Source organism: Pseudophryne corroboree, chromosome 1, assembly GCF_028390025.1.
Source record: "Pseudophryne corroboree isolate aPseCor3 chromosome 1, aPseCor3.hap2, whole genome shotgun sequence".
NCBI lineage: Eukaryota > Metazoa > Chordata > Amphibia > Anura > Myobatrachidae > Pseudophryne > Pseudophryne corroboree.
The window spans coordinates 474321914-474344804 of record NC_086444.1 but is presented as its reverse complement, the minus strand read 5'-3'; the positions used below and the strand labels follow the sequence as shown (position 1 = coordinate 474344804).

The 22891-nt window shown below is 43.4% G+C and overlaps 1 protein-coding gene across 2 annotated transcripts in view; it reads left to right on the top strand.

Annotated features, from left to right (window-relative positions):
- Window positions 1-22891, top strand: part of ERCC6L2 (ERCC excision repair 6 like 2) — a 377041-nt gene that overhangs the window by 94589 nt on the left and 259561 nt on the right. For both annotated transcript variants that reach the window (XM_063913746.1, XM_063913745.1), the window contains 2 exons: window positions 10354-10547; window positions 12104-12265. In XM_063913746.1, the coding sequence (XP_063769816.1) occupies window positions 10354-10547; window positions 12104-12265 (356 nt within the window). The remainder of the gene's footprint in view (window positions 1-10353; window positions 10548-12103; window positions 12266-22891) is intronic.

Here is a 22891-nt window from a genome sequence, read left to right as displayed (position 1 = left end):
TGTGCTCAGGGAATATTTGGATAGATTCTTAGTTGTATACTTAGATGACATCCTAATATTCTCCCATTCCCTGGAGGAACATCGGAAGCATGTACGCTTAGTCCTCCAGATACTCAGAGACCACCGGCTTGGGGCGAAGCTGGAGAAGTGCGAATTTGAAGTTCAGCAAATCTCATTTCTAGGATATATTATCTCCCCAGAAGGTTTCCAAATGGAGGGTTCCAAGGTACAGGCAGTCCTGGATTGGGTGCAGCCCACTAGTTTGAAGGCGCTTCAGCGTTTTCTGGGCTTTGCGAATTTTTATAGAGGATTTATCGCTGGACTTTCGTCTATAGTGGCGCCCTTGGTGGCACTCACTAAGAAAGGGGCGGATGTTGCTCACTGGTCTTGTGAGGCCAAAGCGGCTTTTGCCCGTCTCAAAAGGGCATTTGTCTCGGCCAAGGTGCTGCGACACCCAGATCCAGAGCGTCCTTTTGTGGTGGAGGTGGATGCCTCTGAGATGGGTATTGGGGCAGTGCTCTCTCAGATGGGGGTGTCTGATAATCGCCTTCATCCCTGTGCTTACTTTTCCCGTAAATTTTCTCCTGCTGAGATGAATTATGACGTGGGTAACCGGGAATTGTTGGCTATTAAGGATGCACTCGAGGAGTGGAGACACTGGCTTGAGGGGGCTAAGTTTGTGGTCTCAATTCTCACCGACCATAAGAATTTGGCATATTTAGAGTCAGCGAAGCGCCTCAATGCCAGGCAGGCACGATGGGCTTTGTTTTTTGCTCGCTTTAATTTTTTGATAACATATCGCCCTGGGTCAAAAAACATCAAGGCTGATGCGCTCTCGCAGAGTTTTGCTCCAATCCAGGAGACCACCGAGGAGCCATTGCCCATTGTATCCCCATCATGTATTAAAGTGGGCATTACTCAGGACCTCTTGTCATTAGTCCTTAGAGCACAGGAGCAGGCTCCTCCAGACCTTCCGGTAGGTCTTTTGTTTGTGCCTCCTAGGTTAAGACAGCGAGTGTTCCTGGAATTCCATGCCAAGAAGTCGGCAGGTCACCCGGGTATTGCCAGAACTCGGGAGTTGCTATCTAGGGCGGTGTGATGGCCCTCGGTGGCTAGGGATGTGGATCAGTGGGTTCGGGCATGTGACATCTGTGCCCGAAATAAGACTCCTAGAGGGGTTCATGTTGGCCCATTACATCCACTCTCTATTCCATCTAAGCCATGGACCCACATTTCAATGGATTTTGTGGTGGACTTGCCCAAATCCTCGGGGATGACAGCCATCTGGGTTGTCGTTGACAGGTTTTCGAAGATGGCGCACTTCGTTCCATTGGTTGGGCTGCCATCGGCCAGACGCCTGTCTGAATTATTTATGCTGCATGTTGTGCGCCTCCACGGGTTGCCACTTGATGTGGTCTCTGACCGCGGATCCCAGTTTGTGGCCAAATTCTGGAGGGCATTTTGTTCCGATCTCCAGATTTCTGTCAGCTTGTCGTCAGGCTACCATCCGCAGTCTAATGGGCAGACTGAAAGGGTGAACCAGTCCTTGGAGCAGTTCCTCAGGTGTTATGTCTCCAAGTGTCAGACTGACTGGTTTGCTCATCTGTCCATGGCGGAGTTTGCCTATAACAACGCGGCTCACTCTGCTACAGGGATCTCTCCCTTCCTTTGTGTGTATGGGCATCATCCTAAGGCCAATTCTTTTGACCCCCTAGACTCCACGCCTGGTGGTTCCTCTGTGGTTTCGAGCTTAGAGGTATTTGGAGGAAAGTGAAGAAAGCCCTTGTGTCTGTGTCATTAGTGACCAAAAGGGTTTTTGATAAGCGGAAAAGACCCTGCAGCTTCAAATTAGGAGACTTCGTCTGGTTGTCTACCAAGAATTTGAAGTTGAGACAGCCATCTCATAAGTTAGGCCCCCGGTTCATCGGTCCTTATAAGATCACTAGGGTTATCAATCCGGTGGCATTTCAGTTAGATCTACCCCGTTCTTTGGGTATCAATAAAACATTTCATTGTTCCCTTTTAAAACGGGCGATTAGTAATCCTTCTTCCAGTGGAAGACCTTCCCCTCTTCTGATACGTGGCCAGAGGGAGTTTGTTGTTGAAAGGATTCTTGACTCCAAGATGGTTCGGGGTCGGCTGTCATTTTTGGTGCACTGGAAGGGGTATGGCCCGGAGGAGCGGTCGTGGGTGCGCAGTTGTGATCTTCATGCCCCCAGACTGTTACGCTCTTTCTTCTCGCAGTTCCCCGATAAACCCGGTGGTAGGGGTTCTTTGACCCCTCATCAGAGGGGGGGTACTGTTAGGGTCTCCTGCTCTGTGCTGCCACGTCGTCATGGCAACCGGGAGACAAGTGCTAGCGGAGTAACCTGAGCGTAGCTGATACTCCGGTTCGGGTCTTTTGCTGTGCAGTGGTTACAGGCTCTGTGCACGGCAGGGGATCCGGTGCTGGTTTTTGTGCTCACAGTCTGTGAGGTCTGAGTGGGGCGTGGACAGCACCTGCTATATAAACCCTCTTCTCAGGTTAGGCAGATGCTGCTGAATCTTTGTTGGTTAGTCAGTTCCTGAAAGCTAGCTAGTACTGTGTAAACTTTGTATTTGTTTGTTGCTTACTGCAAATAGGCCTTGGGATTTGGTATTACACTCTGCCAATCCAGACCTAGCAGTAAGACTGGAGTCAGTCATTTAACCTGCTGGGGTTCTTTTGCTACTCTGTGAACCTAGCAAGTTTGCGGCTGTATTCTCAGACTTGCCTGCCAAAATCCTTTCTCACTGTGCAAGGTGTTCAGGTGTCAGTTTAGTGGCAGTAAGCTGAACCAGTGCACTGCAAGTGAGGACTAGGATTGTGGAGACTCTCCTTGTGTCTATTATTCCATCTCTGACCAAGGAGTTTACTGCCACACCCGTTGGTAACCCTTTAGGGTTTTGCTGTTGCCCTTAGCAACAGCATTTCGGGTTCTCTACGTATTAAATCACTACATCTCGCTTCTTTCCATCTGAGCATTCCTAATACTAGGGAGACACCCAGTTTCTTAGCCTTTGGGCTTCTCTGTTCACTTTGTGTTCATTTTGTTACCCTATCACCTTCTGTGTATGTAATGTCATATTCCCCAGTCTGTCTGTGAGTTCATTTGTTTTGCATCCCTCACCGTTCAGACACTAGTACATTCCTGCTGGCACTGGTGTGCATAACATGCTGAGTCATAATAAGGCTTGCTGTAGGTGGCGAGCTCCTCGTAGGCATGGTTTCTTTTAATCTTGTTTGCATACTCCCGTGACTTTATAAGCCACAGGCATTCATTAGACTTATAGAGGTCGATAAATCCGGACATGAAATCTCTCTCCTGCTCCAGAGATATACAGTCAGATCCATAAATATTGGGACATCGACACAATTCTCATATTTTGGGCTCTATACACCACCACAATGGATTTGAAATAAAACAAACAAGATGTGCTTTAACTGCAGACTTTCCGGTTTAATTTCACAGTATTTACATCCAAATCAGGTGAACGGTGTAGAAATTACAGCGGTTTCTATATTTGCCTCCCACTTTTTAAGGGTCCAAAAGTAATGGGACAGACTAAACAATCCTAAATCAAATTTTCACTTTTTAATACTTTGTTGCAAATCCTTTGCAGTCAATTTACAGCCTGAAGTCTGGAATGCATAGACATCATCAGACGCTGGGTTTCATCCCTGGTGATGCTCTGCCAGGCCTCTACTGCAAATGTCTTCAGTTCCTGCTTGTTCTTGGGGCATTTTCCCTTCAGTTTTGTCTTCATCAAGTGAAATGCATGCTCAATCAGATTCAGGCCAGGTGATTGACTTGGCCATTGCATAACATTCCACTTATTTGCCTTAAAAAACTCTTTGGTTGCTTTCGCAGTATGCTTCGGGTCATTGTCCATCTGCACTGTGAAGCGCCGTCCAATGAGTTCTGAAACATTTGACTGAATATGAGCAGATAATATTGCCCGAAACACTTCAGAATTCATCCTGCTGCTTTTGTCAGCAGTCACATTATCAATAAATACAAGGGAACCAGTTCCTTTGGTAGCCATACATGCCCACGCCATGACACTACCACCACCATGCTTCACTGATGAGGTGGTATGTTTTGGATCATGAGCAGTTCCTTTCCTTCTCCATACTCTTCTCTTCCCATCACTGTGGTACAAGTTGATCTTTGTCTCATCTGTCCATAGGCTGTTGTTCCAGAACTGTAAAGGATTTTTTTAGATGTTGTTTGGCAAACTCTAATCTGGTGTTCCTGTTTTTGTGGCTCACCAATTGTTTACATCTTGTGGTGAACCCTCTATATTCACTCTTGTGAAGTCTTCTCTTGATTGTTGACTTTGACACATATAGACCTTCCTCCTGGAGAGTGTTCTTGATCTGGGCAACTGTTGTGAAGGGGTTTTTCTTCACCAGGGAAATAATTCTTCTGTCATCCACCACAGTTGGTTTCCGTGGTCTTCCGGGTCTTTTGGTGTTGCTGAGCTCTCTGGTGTGTTCTTTCTTTTTAAGAATGTTCCAAACAGTTAATTTGGCCACACCTAATGTTTTTGCTATCTCTCTGATGGGTTTGTTTTGATTTTTCAGCCTAATGATGGCTTGCTTCACTGATAGTGGCAGCTCTTTGGATCTCATATTGAGAGTCGACAGCAACAGATTCCAAATGCAAATGTTACACCTGGAATCTACTCCAGACCTTTTACCTGCTTAATTGATGATGAAATAATGAGGGAATAGCACACTCCAGTCCATGAAATAGCTTTTGAGTCGATTGTTCCATTGCTTTTGGTCCCTTTAAAAAGTGGGAGGCACATATAGAAACCGTTGTAATTCCTACACCGTTTACCTGATTTGGATGTAAATACCCTCAAATTAAAGCGGAAAGTCTGCAGTTAAAGCACATCTTGTTTCATTTCAAATTCAATGTGGTGGTGTATAGAGCCCAAAATATGAGAATTGTGTCGATGTCCCAATATTTATGGACCTGACTGTATCTAGAAAGAAAAGAGAGACATTTTATTGCATGGACATTATTCTGTCCACCCCTAACAGGGGTGGCCAGAGGAATAGACAATTGTGGCCCCCGAGTAATGGGGCCTAACTGAACTGTTACTCTGGCCAAGGCCACTTGCGGACCTATCTGGACTGTTATTCTGGCCACCCCCCAACAGTGGGGGTGGCCAGAGGACATTTGTGGAATTACCTTTGAAAAACATCAGCAAAGTAAAAAAAACATGCAAATACCCTGGACTTTTATTTTTTAATTCAATAGTATTGTATTGTTTTTTTCTTTTTTTTTTAGAAAACAGAACATAACAAACAATAATACATTACAATAACTGAGGGAATACACAGATTCCCAGAACCAATAACATTCATTCGCATTGTGTTAGATGTGCAGGTTTATTTTCCAAAAGAGAGCACAGATAAATCAAGAATAATGTCACATATTAGCAAAAATTATTTGAGTGCAATATCCATTTACTTCTCAGGTATATACGTATATAGATGCAATACATACAAACAAACACGGGCAAATAAGTGGCTGGCCGCGGGCCCCAAAGAGCGCTATACAAGAGGGAGAGACAATCCTTCCCAGTACAGAGCAAGCTCTCATAGATCTATTTAATCCCTGTGGTGTGCATCGTACCTCTCCATCGCACCCTAATATCAATCACACAATGGCGAGCAATCAGTCCCTCTGATTTGTTGAGTAGGGAGACTCGAGCCATTTGCTCCAAAAGTCCTGGACTTTAATATTCTGACCACCCCAAACAGTGGGGGTGGCCAGATCATTAAACAATGGTGCCCCCAAATAATGGGGGCCTAACTGGAATATTATTATTCTGTCTACCCCCAACAGTGGGGGTGGCCAGAGGATATACATTTGTAGAATCACCTAATAAAAACATCAGCATAGTAAAATAAATGACAAGACACTGGACTTTATTATTCTGGCCACCCCCAACAGTGGGGGTGGCCAGAGCATTAGACAGTAGTGCCCCCAAATAAAGGGGACCTTGCTTGACCAAATTTTAAATGTTTCATTGATGTAAATAAAGTTGTATTTTTTTTTTTTTTACACATGTCAATTATTGTAAATGTATATGATTGCCTATGTATTGGAGTGTCAAACAGATTTCACTGACACAAAGTACATTAAATAAAAAAAAAAAATGAAATAAAAATGAACAAGCAGTGTCCTTTGAGTGAATGAAATCCATATTTGGTACTTTAATGGCATATAGAGCATATATACAGTATGTACATGACTAGTTTTGGGGCACAGTATCTGTAAAATCACCTTTGCACCACACCAGCATAGGAAAACCACAAGAGAAGACACAAGCGGATAATATGCATTTGGGGTGCAGTAGCAAAATCACCTTTTCATCACTTCTGCATATAAAAACCACATGAGAAGACAAAATCACATTTGAAAAACACCAGCATAGGAAAACCACATGAGAAGACACTAGCGGGTAATATGCATTTGTTGTGCAGTAGCAAAATCATCTTTGCACCACATCTGCATGGGGAAACCACATGAGGAGATATGCATTTGGTGTGTAGTAGCAAAATCACATTTGAAAAACATCAGCATAGAAATAACATATGGGAAGACACTAGCAAATAATATGCATTTGAGGTACAGTATCTGCATCTTTGCACCACAAAAGATAGGTGGACAGTAGCAGTATATAGGGTGTGTCAGTAATGCATAATAAAACATTGGTGGTCAGTGTGCGTGTGTGCGTACAAAAAGATCAGTGTGTGCAGGGACTGAAAAACATCCTATCTAGGCATCAGCAAACATTGGTGGACAGTGTGCATTGTTGAAAAGCAATTATACGTACCAGATGCTGTATAATCCTGGCTTGATTCCGGCCTTAAATAAGTGGTGTGCTGTGTTTGCTCTTCTCCTGCCATCAGTGGAGCTGCTAAATGGCAAATGGGAGTGTCAAGGGAAATGCCACTCAAATGACGCTGATCGAATATTCCATCAATCAATGCATCGTATTTGCATTAAACAAGGTACAATGTGCATATGATTACAACGGGTAATATGGGCTGCACATATGATCATTTGATGCGACATTCAACCCATTGAGCCGCGCATCGCGTCGTAATCGTACCCTAAACATGCACGATATGCACACATTGCATTGAACGACGCTCCGAAATCGTACATTTGTACGCGATATCGACCTAGTGTATGGCCAGAATAAGAGATCAGCAGCTTATTAGGTATTCTAACAACCATTCCATGGACAAAGTCACTTTGATCACATTTATTCTATTCTTGTGTTTGGTCTAAACAACAACTGAACCTCTAGACCTTGTTGGCATGCTTTTATGCACTGAGTTTCTGCCAAAATAGGTTAATTTAATATTTGAATTAATGAGCACCTGTGCAAGTATTCCTTTGATCGTGGTTACTTAGTGTAGATATTATAATATATTACATTGGGGACATTACATTTTTCAGTAGTGAAAGAGAGTCTTCTTTTCCATGTTATAACATTAAAAACATGTTTATGTGTAAAAATCTACAGTTATGTTATGTGCAATCTTTGGTAGAGTATTCCTTAAACTAGAGATGATAATCGTAATGAAACAAAGTCTGTAGATTAAGCAATTCCACAGCACAGTCCAAATTGTTCTGCCAGTAGCTCGCTAGGTCACGTGTATGCACTCAAATATCAATCAAAGCGGTTCGACTAGAGTCTGACCCTGCAACTCTGGGCTAGACTCGATGGGTTGAATTTAGTAACAAAATCAGCATTATGAGCCATGCTCCATATGTAACTGTTTCACTCTAATCAGTTTGAAATAAGGTTTATCTCTTAAACAATGAAAACAAAAACAAGCAGCAAACTCCTCAGCACTGTAATGGGATGGCACATATACATTTTTTTTAGAGAATTCAATAGTTTCTCAAACTCGTAGCTCCCATCTAAAGTGAATGTGAGCTATTCAATTGTTTTTGTACGCCCATCACTTATTGCAGTTTTCTGCTTGCACTGTCCTGAGGTGTGAGAAGAATTTCATCTAAAGTAGGGCTTTTGGCCACCTTAACTGCAGCGCTCCCAGTAGTTTGTATGGAAAAAACACTTTATGCAGCTAATTCCAGTGCATTTGGGTGCGGGAATACGGCTCACGCGACCAGGGCTGGCTGAGTGCTCAAACAATTAATTAGCTCCTGGTCAATTTAGATAGGAACAATGGGTGCAAGAAACAATTGAATAGCTCCCGGTCACTTTAGATGGGAGTGGGCACAAGAATCAATTGAATTCCCGCCTAAAAAATTTTTTTTATATGTCTGCATGTGCCATCCCATTTAAAAGATAAACATTTAAAAACTGACTTGAGTGAAAGGCTAGAATATGAAGGATGGCTCATAATGTAGTCTTGAAAGTTGATTTTGATGTATTATTTGGTGTTTTTACAACTATTGCACAAATTTTGGCCTCTTTTATTTATTTATTTATTTTTAACTTTAAACAATGTTATCACTCTGGCCTCAAAGGAACAACCACATTCAACACACAACAAATCAATGCAGTACAAAGTAAAATACAGTTGTTTTAGGTGTATGATTTAATGCTTGGAAAAGGTATAGTATACTGCTGCAAATAATTAAAATCCAGCTGGTAATAGCAGTGTTTCCTACCTCCAATATGATATGTCTGGTCACGACAACCCAAATATATCCTTTTGCCATTTTGTATAGACAGATCAAAAAGTCATAGACCACCCTGCAATGTTATAAGCTGCCAGCTCACAAAGTTTACTTTTTCACTGTGTATAGAATAATAAATATGATCTAGAGCCTACAAAGTCAATACAACGCCCTATATTTCTAATGTGTCCTCGTGTGGTATAATCTTCACAATTCAATCCTGTAAAACCTTCTTTCTATATTTACAGAGTATACACAGAGTACCTTGTGTGGTTTAGTCTGTTACATATCAGTGTTAATCCTGTTAAACACTAAAGTTATTTTTAATCAAATACATTAAACCACTTATGTTCTTTCCAACACTTCAAATGAATTAAACATACTTTTCCATCCTGCATTAAAGATATGTATCTGACAACACGTACTGTAATGGAGCCAGTACATTCCACTTTGCTGTCATATGTTCCATGAAGGTCACCTCTATTAAATAGGCCATGTTTCCACCAAAATGTTTGTATACTAGAGTAATTATTGTACTTTAATTCCAATTATATGCTAATTGTAATTAACATGGATCTACAACCTCTTTATTTATTTTTATTATATTAGACAGAAATCCCAATAAAAACATATGACATGTATATCCTAATCCCAAGTAAATAATATAAAATAAACTTCTATAATACCAGTGACCAGCACTATTTTTTAATTAGCTGAAAGCTCAACCTCTCATTGGATCTATCAAGACAGGATCAGATTCCTGAACAGAGGTCATTCTAAGCATTAATGTTTGCTGTAGTCACTTGCTATGGGAGTAAAGATTGCAGAAAGACTTCTCCGTGATTCTTACTTCCCCATGTTGTAGCATATATAATTACACACAAGACACCATCATTGTACTAGTGATATCAGTAGAGTAACAAAAAAAGTAAAATGACAATCCTCGTAAAGGAAGCCGGACACTTGTGACAGTGTAATGTTTACACGTACATCAGTGCAGTAGGAATGAAGACGATGGACTTTTCTGTAGGGCTGGAGTTCTGTATTTTAAGTGTTATCCACAAAAATAATCCTGCCTATGTTATGTGCGTGTATCACTTCATATGAAAGAATTTACAGTGGGCTAGTTGAAGGATCGGAGCCCCGTAGGCAGCCCAAAGGCTGCCGTTAACGTGGATTTCTTTTTTCGACCCTGGGCTGACTGAAAAAGAAATCCCTGATAAATTGCCTGTTTCGGGTACCATGTTAACATACTGTATACATCCGGGAACTTATCCCGGATTCTATCAGTTAAACCCCGTTGAGAAAAATGGTCTCTAATAGAATAGCTCTGGGCGTTAAAGCCTACGGCTTAAGGCTACCACCCTTTTTCACTCCCGGTAAAGGATCAGGATAATTGAATTCCCCCCGAAATATGAACAGGATACCTTAGTAATGTAGCGAAAAATCACAGTTTAATAAAAATTCAGTTGGCTAATAATAATAATAGAAATAATTTAGCAACATTTTGGGTCACCCACTAATTACAATTTTATTTTTTTAAATGAATTATTCAGCATGTTGTTATAACTTGAACATATTGCTCATAATCAGATATATGAATTTGTTAGTGCAGTTTGCATACTGAATAATGGATCAAATGTAATTGCAGGTTTTTCTAATTGTGTCACCATTATCAGTGCTCTTTAACTGGAGGGATGAGCTAGAGACATGGGGACATTTCAAGGTAACAGTCATTCATGGAAGTAAAAAGGATTTTGAGCTGGCACGATTGAAACAGGGGAAATATGAAATTGGTTTAACTACTTATGAGACTCTCCGCCTGTGCTTAGATGAGCTGAACAGGTAAGTGGATCACTGCAACGTAAAATAAGATCAAGCTTGGGGTGTTTGAACATAAAGATAATACTTTTTTTTACAATAGCTTTCAAGGGGTGTAGTATGGTATGCCGGCTGTCGGGGTCCCGGCGCACAGCATACTGGTGCCGGAATCCCGACCGCCGGCATACCGACAGCGTGGCGAGCGCAAATGAGCTCCTTGCGGGCTCGCTGCAATTGCCACGCTGCTGGCACGGTGGTGCGCTACGCCCGCCACGCTATCTATTCTCCCTCCATGGGGGTTGTGGACCCCCAAGAGGGAGAAACGGTGTCGGTATGCCGGCTGTCGGGATTCCGGTGCTGATATACTGTGCGCCGGGACCCCGACAGCCGGCAAACTGAAGACCACCCCTTTCAAGAACAGAGCTGTCTAATACAGATAGTTATTACCTTGTTAATGTAGACTTTTCTACCTTTGTAACATCTAGTGTAATGTGCTTTTTACTTGTAGTACATTACACACTTTTAGTTTAGGAAATGGCCAGTCAGTGCTTTTTTTTTATTTATTTACAATGCAAGTGCTCTGTCTGTGAAACAGATTTATCGAAGATCAATAGAAACTTTCCAACGATTTCAGAGCTTACTGTTGACTTCCTACTGGGTGGCAGCTCTAAAATTACAAAGCCACTTAAACTTTCACCCTATTGCTTTAGATGGGAAAGGGTTAAAGGATCCCGGCAGTCACAATACCGGTGCCGGAATCCTGACACCGGATGAAATGCCACCACACCCATGGAGGGAAAATATAACCTGTGGCGACTGCAGCGAGCCGCTGTGCCTGCAAGGGGCTTTCTAGCACACGCATTCTGTCATACGGCATTCCACTGTCGGGAACATGACAGCCGGCATCCTGTCCGCCAGCAAATCGTACATATCCACTTAAGATTATGTGCAGAGGGTCATAATTGTGCTACGTTGCATACTTACAAAAATTATGAATATACAGTACATATTAACATTCATTATACATTTATTTCTATTACAAACATTATGTCAGTGGTTCCCAAACTGTGTGCCGTGGCACCCTGGGGTGCCTCGGGACACTTGCAGGGTGCCTCGGGTTGGTGCTCCAGAACCAATTCAAATTCTGCATGGTCAATGTAAAAAGCAAAACCAGTGTTAATGGCTGCCAATCATAAAATATATTGACAATCGGAAACAAATCTTGTTCCTCACCACATAAGTTACCCTAAGGATGACCTATAAAGACAATTTACATAATTTAATATTTCTTTCTACATTATTCAATAAGAAAGTATTGGCCTAGGTGTGCCGTGCAAAAAATTCTGATACTCTAGGGTGCCGTGATTCAAAAAAGTTTGGAAACCACTGCATTATGTGCTTAAATATTTTGGTTGTATATTTATTCTGTTTTACCTCAGTATAGTGTTCATTTTTTTATAATAAAAGTTCAAGAATTTTTGCCCGCTACCATGGAGCATTCAGGAAAAATGACTTTATTTTAGGCATGAAGTATATGTGCATTTATGCCATAAGGACATATGTTCTTTTTCTGTGTTCAGTATACAGTGGTCAGCTGTCTTTGTAGATGAAGCACACAGAATTAAAAATCCAAAGGCAAATGTGACACAGGCCATGAAAGCTTTAAAATGTAAGATACGGATTGGACTTACAGGAACTATACTACAGAACAACATGGAGGAGCTATGGTGTGTTCTTGACTGGTAGGTGAAACATTAGTGTTTTTTGGCACACATTTTTAATGAAAGGACTCCATTTTAGTAGTGTTCACGCTAGGCAGTTTTAACAGGGCGCCGCTCCCTGCCCGATTTTTTTAAGGGCAAAACCCACCCTGCCCTTTCTGCGGTGCCCTGCTAAAACTGGCGCCCACTTCCTGCCCTCACAGCGTGTAAAGATGGCGCGCGCATGCGCGCGGCATCCATTCACGTTGAGAGAATGCTTGCGGGAAACCCAGCAACTCCGTAGGTGCTGGGCACGCCCCCAACAGTGACGCCACCGGCCGCCACCCTTTTATTACCCGCAATGACCCGCCCCCTATTTTGCATGGCCAAGCCCCCTTTCGGCATCCATCCATCTATCCTAGTTTTTAATGAAGTATGATCACTTCTTGGATTTTTTTTTGTGTGTGTGTGTGACTTCTGCAGCTTTATTTTTCATCCCGTTAACATATATTTGCTTTGGCACAACCCCAGATTGGAGTAATGTAAACTACTTTGCTCTTCTCCCTACAGCAAAGTTTTATTCAATAACTTTATCAGTTTCAAACACAAGTCAATTGACATAAATTGAAAGAGGTTAACCTCTCTTCATGTGTTGGCAAGAAAATGAGTTCTAGTATTCTCAAAGGAGAAATTTCTGTATAAAGAAGATTGATTGACATGGATTTGTTATGATATTTTTAGCTATTCCATGCTGCTCAGCTTAATTTTGTTACATGTATGCCACATTCATTTTAGAAGTAACTTTAAAATCGAGAACTTCAAAATTGAACAGCGTTTGTGATTGAGTTGAACAGGCATATAAGTACGTTTTGAACTAAAATTAAAAAAAAATTGCGAATAAAACAATTGCCTTATAAGTTGGCTAAAACAGCTGCTATAAAAAAATCTAGTGTATTTTTCAACATAATTTGTCAAATTTGTGTCAATGCTATTTGTAAGTTGTTAATTTTCATCATGTAATATATTGTTTTCCCACCTGTATTTAGGCTTTTACACCTATATGTTGCTCATGCAAATGTAAAGCCATTAAGGGGGAATTCAATTAGCCGTATTTTACAGTGGATTAATTGTTTCCCTGGGGCTATTCAGTTAGCCCAGATGTGAGCCTGCAGGCAGCAATTACCAGGGATTTGTTTTCCGCATCTGAACAGGTATGAAAAAAAAATCCCAGATAACTAGGGGGTTAACAGGTGCCACGACACAAATCTGATTTTTTTCACGGATTCTGTGTGTTAACACCAATTAACACATGTTCACTACTGTTAACATATTAATGGGCATTAACAAGGGGCTCAGGTGATAAAAGGGGCTAGAATTGAATAGCCGCAGGCACCCTTTTCCACCCACTGTATTTTAATTCCCCCCTAAGTAACACCTGAAAACAGTTTCACATAGATACAGGTTGAGTCTCCCTTATCCAAAACGCTTGGGACCAGAGGTATTTTGGATATCGGATTTTTCTGTATTTTGGAATAATTGCATACCATAATGAGATATCATGGCGATGAGACCCAAGTCTAAGCACAGAATGCATTTATGTTACATATACACCTTATACGCACAGCCTGAAGGTCATTTTAGCCAATATTTTTAATAACTTTGTGCAATAAACAAAGTGTGTCTATATTCACACAATTCATTTATGTTTCATATACACCTTATACACACAGCCTAAAGGTCATTTAATACAATATTTCTAATAACTTTGTACATTAAACAAAGTTTGTGTACATTGAGCCATCAGAAAACAAAGGTTTCACTATCTCACTCTCGCTCAAAAAAGTCTGTATTTCGGAATATTCCGTATTTCGGAATATTTGGATATGGGATACTCAACCTGTAATAACTAAAGTGCATGTTTTCATGAGTTTTTCTAATTTTCTCACAGCATGTACTGTATATGAATGAGCCTTATTCTTGTATCTATCTAATGCTTTCTAACCAGGGGCTGGTTTTGATTGTTAATGTATATTCCTCATGACGGGCTGTGACTTTATTCGCACAGCACTTAGTTTTAAACACGTACAAAATCACAGATTAAGCACAACGGAACATGAGAAAAAGTCATGACTGATTGCATCAGACTCAGTCGCACACATATATACAAATGTTGCAAATCAGACTTTTCAGTGCAAGCTAACAATGTAGTTTTGCCGCCCCCAGTTTTAATTATGAGAATAAAATGCGCATTTTGAGTGAGAAGCATGCCTGCCGTAGCAGAGTCGCACAGGACGTTCCGTGGCAAGAGCGTTTTTTCTGCGTGACTTGAGCAACAGTGTATGAGAACACATCTGTATAGCCAATCTAATAAGTAAATGTCTGCTATATACAGATGTGCACCGGACATTTTTTGTGTTTTGGTTTTGGATTCGGTTCCGCGGCCATGTTTTGGATTCGGACACGTTTTGGCAAAACATCCCTGAAAATTTTTTGTCGGATTCGGGTGTGTTTTGGATTCGGGTGTTTTTTTTCAAACAACCCTCAAAAACAGCTTAAATCATAGAATTTGGGGGTCATTTTAATCCCATAGTATTATTAACCTAATTTCCAGTCTATTCTGAATACCTCACACCTCACAATATTATTTTTAGTCCTAAAATTTGCACCGAGGTCGCTGGATGACTAAGCTAAGCGACCCAAGTGGCCGGCACAAACACCTGGCCCATCTAGGAGTGGCACTGCAGTGTCAGACAGGATGGCACTAAAAAAAATTGGCCCTAAATATCACATGATGCAAAGATAAAATAAAGAAAAAAGAAGTGCAAGATGGAATTGTCCTTGGGCCCTCCCACCCACCCTTATGTTGTATAAACAGGACATGCACACTTTAACAAACCCATCATTTCAGTGACAGGGTCTGCCACACGACTGTGGCTGAAATGACTGGTTGGTTTGGGCCCCCACCAAAAAAGAAGCAATCAATCTCTCCTTGCACAAACTGGCTCTACAGAGGCAAGATGTCCACCTCCTCCTCATCGTCCGATTCCTCACCCCTTTCACTGTGTACATCCCCCTCCTCACAGATTATTAATTCGTCCCCACTGGAATCCACCATCTCAGGTCCCTGTGTACTTTCTGGAGGCAATTGATGGTGAATGTCTCCACGGAGGAATTGATTATAATTCATTTTGATGAACATCATCTTCTCCATATTTTCTGGAAGTAACCTCGTACGCCAATTGCTGACAAGGTGGCCGGCTGCACTAAACACTCTTTCGGAGTACACACTGGAGGGGGGGGCAACTTAGGTAAAATAAAGCCAGTTTGTGCAAGGGCCTCCAAATTGCCTCTTTTTCCTGCCAGTATACGTACGGACTGTCTGACGTGCCTACTTGGATGCGGTCACTCATATAATCCTCCACCATTCTTTCAATGGTGACAGAATCATATGCAGTGACAGTAGACGACATGTCAGTAATCGTTGGCAGGTCCTTCAGTCCGGACCAGATGTCAGCACTCGCTCCAGACTGCCCTGCATCACCGCCAGCGGGTGGGCTCGGAATTCTTAGCCTTTTCCTCGCAGCCCCAGTTGCGGGAGAATGTGAAGGAGGAGCTGTTGACGGGTCACGTTCCGCTTGAGTTGACAATTTTCTCACCAGCAGGTCTTTGAACATCTGCAGAATTGTGTCTGCCGGAAAGAGAGATACAACGTAGGCTTTAAACCTAGGATCGAGCACGGTGGCCAAAATGTAGTGCTCTGATTTCAACAGATTGACCACCCGTGAATCCTGGTTAAGCGAATTAAGGGCTCCATCCACAAGTCCCACATGCCTAGCGGAATCACTCCGTTTTAACTCCTCCTTCAATCTCTCCAGCTTCTTCTGCAAAAGCCTGATGAGGGGAATGACCTGACTCAGGCTGGCAGTCTCTGAACTGACTTCACGTGTGGCAAGTTCAAAGGGTTGCAGAACCTTGCACAACGTTGAAATCATTCTCCACTGCGCTTGAGTCAGGTGCATTCCCCCTCCTTTGCCTATATCGTAGGTAGCTGTATAGGCTTGAATGGCCTTTTGCTGCTCCTCCATCCTCTGAAGCATATAGAGGGTTGAATTCCACCTCGTTACCACCTCTTGCTTCAGATGATGGCGGGGCAGGTTCAGGAGTGTTTGCTGGTGCTCCAGTCTTCGGAACGCGGTGGCTGAATGCCGAAAGTGGCCCGCAATTCTTCGGGCTACCGACAGCATCTCTTGCACGCCCCTGTCGTTTTTAAAAAAATTCTGCACCACCAAATTCAATGTATGTGCAAAACATGGGACGTGCTGGAATTTGCCCACATGTAATGCACGCACAATATTGGTGGCGTTGTCCGATGTCACAAATCCCCAGGAGAGTCCAATTGGGGTAAGCCATTCTGCGATGATGTTCCTCAGTTTCCGTAAGAGGTTGTCAGCTATGTGCCTCTTATGAAAAGCGGTGATACAAAGCGTAGCCTGCCTAGGAACGATTTGGCGTTTGCGAGATGCTGCTACTGGTGCCACCGCTGCTGTTCTTACTGCGGGAGGCAATACATCTACCCAGTGGGCTGTTACAGTCATATAGTCCTGAGTCTGCCCTGCTCCACTTGTCCACATGTCCGTGGTTAAGTGGACATTGGGTACAACTGCATTTTTTAGGTCACTGGTGAGTCTTTTTCTGACGTCTGTGTACATTCTCGGTATCGCCTGCCTAGAGAAACGGAACCTAGATGGTATTTGGTACCGGGGACACAGTACCTTAAACAATTCTCTAATTCCCTGTGAATTAACGGTGGATACCGGGCACACGTTTAACACCAACGCAGCTGCCAAGACCTGAGTTATCCGCTTTGCAGCAGGGTGACTGCTGTGATATTTCATCTTCCTCGCCAAGGACTGTTGGACAGTCAATTGCTTACTGGAAGTAGTACAAGTGGTCTTCCGACTTCCCCTCTGGGATGACGATCGACTCCAAGCAGCAACAACAGCAGCGCCAGCAGCAGTAGGCGTTACACTCAAGGATGCATCGGAGGAATCCCAAGCAGGAGAGGACTCGTCAGACTTGCCAGTGACATGGCCTGCAGGACTATTGGTTTTCCTGTCTAATGAGGAAATTGACACTGTGTGAGTTTGTGGTGTGGTTTGCAGGAGCTTGGTTACAAGAGGAAGGGAGTTAGGTGTCAGTGGACTGCTTACGCTGTCACCCAAAGTTTTTGAACTTGCCAATGACTTCTGATGAATGCGCTCCAGGTGATGTATATGGGAGGATGTTCCTAGGTGGTTAACGTCCTTACCCCTACTTATTACAGCTTAACAAAAGCAACACACGGCTTGACACCTGTTGTCAGCATTTCTGTTAAAATAATTCCACACTGAAGAGGTGATTTTTTTTTGTAATTTGACCAGGCATGTCAATGGCCTTATTCATCCCACGGACAACAGGTGTCTCTCCGGTGCCTGACTTCAACAAACCACCTCACCATCAGAATCCTCCTCAGCGCCAGCAACACCCATATCCTCATCCTGGTGTACTTCAACAGTGACATCTTCAATTTGACTATCAGGAACTGGACTGCGGTTGCTCCTTCCAGCACTTGCAGGGGGCGTGCAAATGGTGGAAGGCGCCACCTCTTCCCGTCCAGTGTTGGGAAGGTCAGGCATAGCAACCGACACAATTGGACTCTCCTTGGGGATTTGTGATTTAGAAGAACGCACAGTTCTTTGCTGTGCTTTTGCCAGCTTAAGTCTTTTCATTTTTCTAGCGGGAGGATGAGTTCTTCCATCCTCATGTGTAGCTGAACCACTAGCCATGAACATAGGCCAGGGCCTCAGCCGTTCCTTGCCAATCCGTGTCGTAAATGGCATGCTTTTAATTTTGATATTTGGGTCATTTTACCGAACTTTTGTTTTTTATATTTTACATGCTCTCTACTATGACATTGGACATTGGCCCTCAGACGACGTTGATGGCATTTCATCGTCTCGGCCATGACTAGTGGCAGCAGCTTCAGCACGAGGTGGAAGTGGATCTTGATCTTTCCCTATTTTACCCTCCACATTTTTGTTCTCCATTTTTTAATGTGGGGAATTATATGCCGGTAATATATCAATAGCAATGGCCTACTGTACTGTACTATATATGTATACTGTTGGTCACCAAAATGCTGCACTGTAATACTATATATACTGCTCACAAAAATGGCGCACAGATATGGAATGTATACGTGCAGTGACACAGAGCTGCAAGATACAGCAATGGCCTACTGTACACAACTATATACTGTTGGGTCACCAAAATGCTGCACTGTAATACTATATATACTGCTCACAAAAATGCCGCACAGATATGGAATAGATACGTGCAGTGACACAGAGCTGCAAGATACAGCAATGGCCTACTGTGCACAACTATATACTGTTGGGTCACCAAAATGCTGCACTGTAATACTATATATACTGCTCACAAAAATGCAGCACAGATATGGAATGGATACTTGCAGTGACACAGAGCTGCAAGATACAGCAATGGCCTACTGTACTGTACTACTATAATTATAATATACTGGTGGTCCCCAGTCCCCACAATGCAGCACACTGATCAGATATTTGAAGCACACTGAGCACAGATATGGAGCGTTTTCAGGCAGAGAACGTAGATATTTTCAGCACACTGAGCACAGATTACGGAGCTTTTCAGGGAGAGAACGCAGCCACGTCCTCTCCGTTCAATCTCCAAAGCACGGGTGAAAATGGCGGCGACGCGCGGCTCCTTATATAGATTACGAATTTCGCGATAATCCGACAGCGGGATGATGACGTTCTGGCGCGTTCTTGTTAACCGAGCAAGGCGGGAAGATCCGAGGCTGCCTCGGAACCGTGTAAAATGGGTGAAGTTCGGATCTCGAGGAACCGAACCCGCTCATCTCTAGTTATGATAGGGGATATATTTGACAGCAGATAAGAACCACTTGGCCCATCTAGTCTGCCCTTTTTTTACCTTTGGTAACCTCCACCCTAGTTGATCCTTAGTTCTTTGTACGTTTTACATCTAGAGGCTCCTTTAGGATTCAGTCACTTTAAAAATAGCCGCATGGCAATGTTGGAAGTGTCAAAGATTCTTCAATGGGCGGAATGCCATCTGCCAGCCATATCGGCAGTGTTCATTCTGGGTGTCCTCAACTGGGAAGCGGACTTCCTCAGTTATCAGGACGTACACGCCGGAGAGTGGAACCTTCATCCAGAAATATTTCAACTCCTAGTGGACAAGTGGGGCCTACCAGATGTAGACCTGATGGCGTCTCGACAGAATCACAAGGTTCCGGTCTTCGGAGCAAGAACAAGTGATCCTCAAGCGGCATTCGGGGACGCACTGGCAATTCCATGGAACTTTCGGCTGCCGCACGTGTTCCCTCCAGTGTCACTCCTGCCCAGAGTGGTGAGGAAGTTCAAGCAAGAAGGGGGAATCCTTCTTCTAATAGCTCCAGCGTGGCCCAGACGGCATTGGTTCTCAGACCTACAGGGTCTCTCGCTAGAGCGTCCTCTTCTGCTTCCGCAACGACCAGACTTCCTTGTTCAGGGCCCTTGTGTTTACCAGGATTTGTCGGTACTTGTCGGTATGGTTTCAGAGAAAAATTGCGACTCTGCCTGATGTTCATACCGTCACGGTGTTTTATGGATTCAACCTCCCTATGTCCCACCTGTGGCTCCTTGGGATTTGTCGGGGGTTCTAGAGGCTTTGCAAGAGTCTCTGTTTGAACCTCTTGACTCTGCGGACCTTAAGTGGCTTTCCCTCAAGGTATTGTTTCTGCTGGCTATTGCCTCTGCTAGACGGGTATCAGCTTTGGGTGCTTTGTCTTGTAGGTCCCCCTATCTGATTTTACACCGTGACCGGGTGGTTCTTCAAACGCGCCCTGGTTATCTACCTAAGGTTGTGTCGTCTTTCCACCTTAACCAGGAGATTGTGGTTCCGGCCTTTGTCTCTCCAGATTTATCCTCGAAAGAGCGGCCTTTGGATGTTATACGGGCTCTCCGTATCTATGTGAAGAGGACAGCCTCCGTTAGGAAGTCTGATTCTCTCTTTGTACTGTTTGGTTTTCACAAACGTGGCTGGCCTGCGAACAAGCAGACCTTGGCCAGATGGATTAGAATGGTGATTGCACATGCTTATGTACAGGCTGGCCTTCCAGCTCCTGCTACCATCAAAGCCCATTCTACTCAATCTGTTGGACCTTCTTGGGCGGCCCGCCTTGGTGCGACCCTTGAACAATTGTGAAAGGCGGCTACGTGGTCCTCAGTGAACACGTTCATAAGGTTCTATGCCTTCGACTCTTCCGCCTCCCAGGATTCTTCCTTTGGACGCCGGGTTCTTGTGCCCGCTGCAGTGCGTTCCACCCCATAAGGAACTGGTTTAGGACATCTCCATTGTTATTCCCTGTGGAATACCAGTGTACCCCGCTGCAGAAAAGGAGATTTATAGTAAGAACTTCCCCTTGTTAAATCTCTTTCTGCGAGGTACACTGGATTCCACAGGGCGCCCACCCTGACGCACTTAGCTTCTCTGGGTTGGTATGGCATTAGCCGCTGATACCTTCTCCTGTCGTGAGAATGTGGTGTACTTGGCTACTAACGGCTGTCGTCTATTTTGCCTGCTACTGCATTGGACTGGTTAACAAAACTGAGCTCCTGTGCACGGAGGCGGGGTTATAGAGGAGGCGGCGCTGAGCATCTTGGGAACAGTCAATGCTTTTAGCCTGTTGGTGCCGCGGATCAAGATCCTACTCTACACCCCTGATGTTATTCTCTGTGGAATCCAGTGTACCTCGCAGAAAGAGATTTAACAAAGGTAAGTTCTTACCATAAGTCTCCTTATGTCCTTTAAACTATATGCTCCATGATCCTATCGTACAGGAATCTTTTTATTTTTTTTTATATACCCCACCGGACAGGGTGCTTCTTTGATTATTAGAATTTAATTCGGGTATGGGTCATTGGGTCGACTCTACTTAGGTGGACATGTATTAGGTCGACAGGTCAAAAAGTTGACATGGCTTTCTGGACTTTTTTTGGTGTTGTTTTCTTCGTAAAGTTACGGGGAACCCCAATTAGTGCACTGTTTCCCATCGCATGGCGAGCTTCGCTCGCCATGATTCTCGCGAGGTGCCTCGCTGCGCTCGGCACAGTTTACCATTTCCAATTGTGGTCCACGTGAAGAAAAAAAAAAGCGAAAAACTCATGTCGACATTTTGACCTGTTGACCTACTACATGTCGACTTGATCATGTCGACCTAATGACTGTCGACCTAAGCTGTGTCGATCTAACGTCCGTATCCCTTTAATTCTGCAATGGTCATTTGGATGAGAGATCCTGGGGAGGGCATCGGGGCCTCATCCCAGTCCTAATATTGGGGTATTATTTTACTATGTAAATTATTTAGTACACACAGTGCAGCAGACACTGCAAACCTAAGATAGGGACTAATCAGTGGACAATGAGCAGTTTAAGAGGAAGACTAAGCTTTTGCTTTGATTACATCCTTCTAAACAGCCACAAAGCCTGGACCAAACTGGTAAGAAAGTTTCAGGACACTCACAGATAACTCATTATAATTTATAGTTCTCTCGTGTTCTTTATTCCTGTCCTGTCGAGTTTACAATGACTTGCATTAATTTATAAAAATTAGAAAGTTTATAGATATTAACAAGCAAGTATGGCATGAGAATGGAAGCACCAGATGAAAGCATGGTCCCAGCACATATTCAGAAAATATATGAAAAGAAAAAATAGGCAAACAAGAGAAACAATACAGGATCACAGTGCAAATGTTTCAACTGGTTCGGTATGGGTGAACGGCAGTTGGGATATCGCCAGGATCCTGGAGTTTAGGATGCCGGAGGGGGCGAGCGCAGTGAAGTCCCTTGCGGGCTTGCTGCGCTCGCCGCGCCGCGGGCTCGCTGCACTCGCCACAGGATCTATTCCCACTCTATGGGTGTCGTGGACACCCACGAGTGGGAATAGTCCCTTTCAGTGGCAGGATTTCACCCGGGCGGGATTCCGGCATCGGTAAAGTGGCCGCATCCCAGTTTCAACATGAAAAAAGGAGAGTGGCCTGATAGCATATAGGCACCCAGTTCCCGCATGAGCTATCAGGCTAATACTGAGAATAATATTGAATGAAAAACTAATACAGCCTCTCCACAAACAATCAAATATGAGTAAAACATAACTAGCGCTATATGAAAATGCATCACACATACATTAAAAACAATACAACATTCGAATAATAAAGCAAGTACCTAAAAACACCATTCAAGTACCTGCAACAGAGGCCCAGGGTCATAGGTGGCTCTGAAATTAATCAGTCTTCTAGCAAATGTATATATACACAGAAAGGGTGACCATGGTCCACTCTAGTGCCCAACAGCAAACCAGTCGCTGTAATACAGATCCCAGGTATGGTAAAACCATAATATAATAAATAAGTGACTGGACAGTAGAAATAAAAAATACAAAAAACATTTCTAAGACACAGACAACCACACCCATCAATATACATTCTCCTCCCACCCTGTATACCACACCCCAACTCAACAGATCCCCAAAAACAAAAGAACAGCTACACTCTTCTACCTCTAACCCCACCCTCAACACAGAATT